The sequence below is a fragment of the Trifolium pratense genome, linkage group LG4 (genome assembly GCF_020283565.1).
Source record: "Trifolium pratense cultivar HEN17-A07 linkage group LG4, ARS_RC_1.1, whole genome shotgun sequence".
NCBI lineage: Eukaryota > Viridiplantae > Streptophyta > Magnoliopsida > Fabales > Fabaceae > Trifolium > Trifolium pratense.
The window spans coordinates 21,514,909-21,520,247 of NC_060062.1; the positions used below are offsets into that span (position 1 = coordinate 21,514,909).

At 31.3% G+C, this 5,339-nt stretch overlaps 1 protein-coding gene across 1 annotated transcript; it reads right to left on the bottom strand.

Annotated features, from left to right (window-relative positions):
• Positions 1–417: 417 nt before the first annotated feature.
• Positions 418–4,830, bottom strand: LOC123921781. Its single transcript, XM_045974457.1, has 3 exons — positions 4,469–4,830; positions 2,492–2,819; positions 418–891 (listed from the first exon to the last, which is right to left on the bottom strand). Exons 1-3 carry the CDS (start codon positions 4,614–4,616, stop codon positions 672–674), a joined length of 696 nt encoding a protein of 231 aa, XP_045830413.1. The 5' UTR covers positions 4,617–4,830; the 3' UTR covers positions 418–671.
• Between the last annotated feature and the right edge of the window lie 509 nt (positions 4,831–5,339).

The window sequence follows — 5,339 nt, forward strand, 5'->3', positions numbered from 1 at the left end:
ATCTAAGCATTGGTCGTAACCTAGTTTAGTGTCAATGTAGCATTCCAGTTTAATTTAATTAAAACTAATATTTAATTTATCTTAATTGAAATTTAGTTTTCTTTTCTTTTCATTAGCCGTCTCGTTTCCATGTGATAGGGGGCTTAATAATCAAGAGTTCGACCGGAAGGTTAGAAAAATCTAGCCAAATATTGTTCCATCAGAAATCGAACTCGGGTTCTTCCAAACAATTCATCTTAGGGGAGCTCATTAACTACTTAATCCAAGGTGTTGGTTAACTGAAATTTAGTTTTTATAATGACAATTTGGTTTAATTGAAATGTTTCCACTTTGGCTTCAGTTTGGTTAATGACAATAAACTGCTTTCATAAACTTTGATTAATGACAGTAAGTAATGTTCTGAATAATGACAGTAAATTGAAAGAAGAAAAATTCACACTTTTAAATTATTTATTATACATATTGCGTCAAAAAAACAGAGAATTTTAGTTTTCTCTCAACAAAAGAGAATATATTTTTTTTTTAATAACATCATAATCTTCACATGATTACTCCAACTTTAACTATACCAAGATGATCATTTCTCTAGATAACAACATTTTGTATCATACAAACTAGAAACAATGCCGTGGCGATCCACAAAAGTGTCAAATTACAGGATATTTATATACTCACATGGAAATAATCTTTCTATGCAGATGCTGTCCAACAGAAGCTACTTCTCCATGATGATGACTATGATCATGATCATGAAAAATTAGGGTCAAAACTCCTACTAAACACAGTACTGAACCGACTAGAAGTTTGTCGTACCGCTCCACCCAATGAAACTTCAGCTGACTGGCCCCGTAAAATGACAATGCTACTAGTGAAGTCATCACAGAAATTGTGCTGTAAATGAAATGTGTTAAGTTTAGTAAACAGAAACAAATCTCCAAGCAAAAACTTACACAAACTTATTTGGCATCTAAGGCTTGGTTTGATAAATAACCGCTTAAGTGCTTATGTATTTTCTATAACAAAAATAAAATAAAGTCAAATATTTTCATACGAACTATTAACTGTTTTCATAAGCTATTTAGGAGAGCTTAAAGAAATAAGCAGAAAGTAGTTTATGACATGTCATAAGCAAGTTTCATAAGCTCTTCCAAACAATCTTACAAGTGTTTATGTCAGTGGATACATTCAAAAAAATCAATTCAAACAGGCCTCTAAAACCAAACTAGCACCATCGGAGTATAAGAAGGAATTTCAGATCTCAATGTTGAGCATCTTCAGTAAAAAACAGAATTCAAAATTCAAATACAAGACAGAAATCAGGAGTCTCAAAATAAATGTTCTATCAACCAACCAGAATTTTGCAACAAGAGTAAAGGTATCTAGCTGGACTTTAATCCATCACTGTTCGACTTTGCTAGCTTCTCAAATTAATAAAAGTTTTTGGCAGGGGCGGTACCAAAGTAGGTATGGTTAACACTTAGCAAATAGGAGTACAAGTTCTAACATCGTCGCTTGCATAGTAGAAATAGGAGTACAAGTTCTAACATCGTCGCTTGCATAGTAGAAGCTTTAGCAGACATTGTTAGCATGTTATAAAAAAATGGTTCACACTTCACAGTGATGTCTTGTTATTCCAAAGTATATGAATGTTTCCTCATATCAGTAAATGGTCTAGAAAGAGTAATTGTTGTTAGAGCCGAATTAAAAGGGAGGTTTGAGTGGTTTAACTTTGAAGGAGACACTTGTCTGATTTTAGGTTATACTCAACTGAATCGATGACCAAATTACTTTGGAATGGTCAAAATCACTTGTCTTATGGCTTAATATATATTTTTTGCTCATTTCCTGAAAGGATTTTATGAATATTATATCGTTTAATGTGAATTATTTGTACAATGTCGTATGATTCAACTAATCAGTTTAAGCAATTGAACCCAACTGGAAAATTAGAAATCTCGGCAGTACAGTATTGGATAGAGTATAACTAATTAATTTGAATTAATGAATTGTGTATTCCTGTCCTAAGGTCAAGACATGCTTCACGATCATGATGATCCTAATGTGCAGCATTTCTAAAGGGCCTTTTCTTAATACGAGTGTTGTGAATCGCAGATCACAGAAAACAAGTGTGTTCAAATTCTAATGCACAACAGTGCTATAGCGCTGCTATAACTGCTATTTGACAATATTTTGTACTAAATAGCATATTGCAGAACAATAGCGAGAAGTTCATGTTTCGCTACGCTAATATAGCCATTATTTAACAACACTGCATAATTCATTGTTGATAATGATAACCACCGATTAGAATGTCTACTCTAATCTTGATAGCCACTGAAACAATTTCTCAATAAAGAATATTGATAACCAAGACAAGGATCCACTGCAATATGCACATGAAAGCAGCAGCAAATTTTGCACCTTTGTAAAATAAACACTAAAAAGGAAGAGGAAAAAAACCATCTTAACGTGTAATGCGATTGACTAATACCTGAATAGCAGAACTATGATGGCAAGCACCATCATGGAAGATGAATTTCCAACAGCAAGAAATACTGGAAGTGTTGTAGCACAAGGAGACAATGCAGGAACAAGAATAAGCCCAGCTACAGCCATTTTCTCCATAGGTTGGTTGTGTGAATGACTATGGCCACCCTTTCCCATAAGAAACAATATAATATACATGCCACCGAGAAATACGAGCAAAAGTGAGGCAAGCTTATGCACTGTTTCTTCACCAGCAATGGTGTTTGCCATGGTGATTGCTGTTATACCAAGCAGTGAAGTGGATATTACATGCAAAATTGCTCCAAATGCAGCTGCATGAAGAAAATGAACAAAGTTAAAAATGCTCTGCTAAGATTAACCGAGAAGAATCTTCAGAAGATATCTTTGAGTTTGAAATATAAAGGCAATGTTGATGTAAATAATGATTGCCGGTATATTATTCGAATGAAAGGTGAGCCGCTGAAGAGATGCTTCTGACAATTAATAATAACTCTAATGCTAAAACAAAATAACTAAGTATATGCATGTTTGGTTTCATGTTTGGTATATGCATATGTTTAAAGATTATCAACAAAAATCTGAACATAAGTAATTTTCATAGCTGTATGCCTGTATCTTATTCAATATTCAGAAAAAACGTATTCAATATTCAGCGATGTGACTAAGAGTAACAAAAACTTAATGCTGATAATGTGCCAAAAAGTTCCATGTTATCGCCAAATAAGTAAAACAGCCATTTTTACAGTTAAGCTAGCAACTGCCAAAACTGTTAATTACTCTGTTAAGCTAGTATCATATATCTTGTTAAAGGAATAGCTTATACATAAGCATTTACTATATCATAAGTCTTTTTTCTAAGTGCTTAATTGAGCTGTTTATCCAAACAGGTCCCAAACATAATGCAAATAACTACTTCTGCCCTACTATCTTCAATCTCACATCCTTAATTATTTAACATCCATATAAACTAAAGCTTCAAGATTTTCCATCATAACCTTGCCCTTTATCTTGTTATTTGAAATTTGAATAGCTTATACATAAGCATTTGTTTGGATTGGCTTATTTTTAAGCTTATGCGAAACAGCTTATGCAAATAGATAAGATTTTATATATAATTATAAATTTTTCAAGGTATTTTATGAGAAAACAGCTTCTAAAGATATAATTTTTTGTTAGTAACAACTTATGAATTAACATAAAAGTTTATTTATTTGCATAAGCTCAAATCCAAACGGGCCTGACAAACCATTATGTTATAAGTGCTTAATTAAGTTGTTTATCCAAACAGCTCCCAAATCTAACGCAAATAACTATTTTCGCCCTAATTCTCTTCGATCTAACATCCCTAACTATCTAACATCCAAAAACGAAAACTTTAAGATTTTCCATTATAACATTGCCCTTTTATCTTTGTTATAGGAATAGCTTATACATAAGCATTTATATGATAAACCTTTATATAATAAGTGCTTAATTAAGCTGTTTATCTAAACAGCCCGTTTGGATTGGCTCATTTTTTAGCTTACATGAAACGGCTTATGCAAATAAATAAGATTTTATGTATTATTATAAATTTTTCAAGGTAGTTTATAAGAAAACAGCTTATAAAGATACAATTTTTTATGGTGAAAACTTATGAATTAACATAAAATTTTATGTATTTGCATAAGCTATTTTCATAAGCTAAAAAATAAGCTAAATCCAAACCGGTCCCAAATCTAATGCACATAACTACATTCACTCAACTCTCTTTGATCTAACATCCTTAACTATCTAACATCCAAAACTAAAACTTCAGGATTTTCCAATCATAACTAAGAAATTAAACATGCATCATTAAACTAATCAAAACCAAGAAATTAAACCCTTATCATTAAACTAATCAAAACCCAATAAATCAAATAACCAAACATGAAAAGTGAAAAAGGGATCTATGTGAAGAGAAAAAAGAAGCACATACTAACAAGAAGGGTTCTTGAAAGGGTCCATTTCTGAGCACGACCGACAATGGAGAAAGGAAGCCAGTGTGTAGGAATGAATGAATGGAGAATCGATACGGTGGCGATTCCTCCGATTGTGGACAGATCTTCGGCGGTGAAACTATCCATTTGTATACAAAATAAAAATTGAGACTTTTATGGCTATGATCTATGAAACGGAACCCCAATTGCAGATTCTTAAAGAGGATTCAAAAGGGTCACTACATTACCAAGAATTTGGGAGAAAAATGTAGTGTAGAATGTGAGGTGAGAGCTAAATCTGATTGAAATGGAGAATGGGAGAAGAAAAAAGTATGAAGCTATTTTAATGGTTTACTTCATGGATTTATTTAAAGAATCAAATAATAATAATATAATGGTGGATCAATAAAAAATTCATTAGTTTCTTTATGATAAAATTCATTACTACTATAAAAAAACAGCGAATAACTTATAAGTTAATTTATGGCGTATAAACTTATAGCGAATATTAAGTTAGTTTTTAACAAATAAGTTAGCTGATTGAATTTGTAGTGTTTAATAAAATTAACGATTGAACTAGCTTATAAGTATGAAATAACATATAAAAATATATGTTTAATTAATATTTAAATTTTTTCAACTAAGATGGCACGGTAAAATTGAAATGAAAAAATATAAGTTATAAACTCATAAGCTACTTGAAATAGCATTTGAAAATTTATAAGTTAGTAAAAAATAAACTATAAGTTCTTTTTAAATGTTTACCAAACGATTTTTTTTTTGTCATATGAGCTTTTAAGCTATAAGCTCAAAATTTGGTCCTAACAAAGTCTATAAACTTTTTATAAAACACTATATTGATGTACCTGA

Coding starts and splice junctions, on each gene's coding strand:
- LOC123921781 (XM_045974457.1), bottom strand. CDS start 4,616: ATGGATAGTTTCACCGCCGAAGATCTGTCCACAATCGGAGGAATCGCC. Junction 2,820..4,468: donor TTCAAGAACCCTTCTTGTTA/GTATGTGCTTCT, acceptor TTCTTCATGCAG/CTGCATTTGGAGCAATTTTG. Junction 892..2,491: donor ATCATAGTTCTGCTATTCAG/GTATTAGTCAAT, acceptor TTTCATTTACAG/CACAATTTCTGTGATGACTT.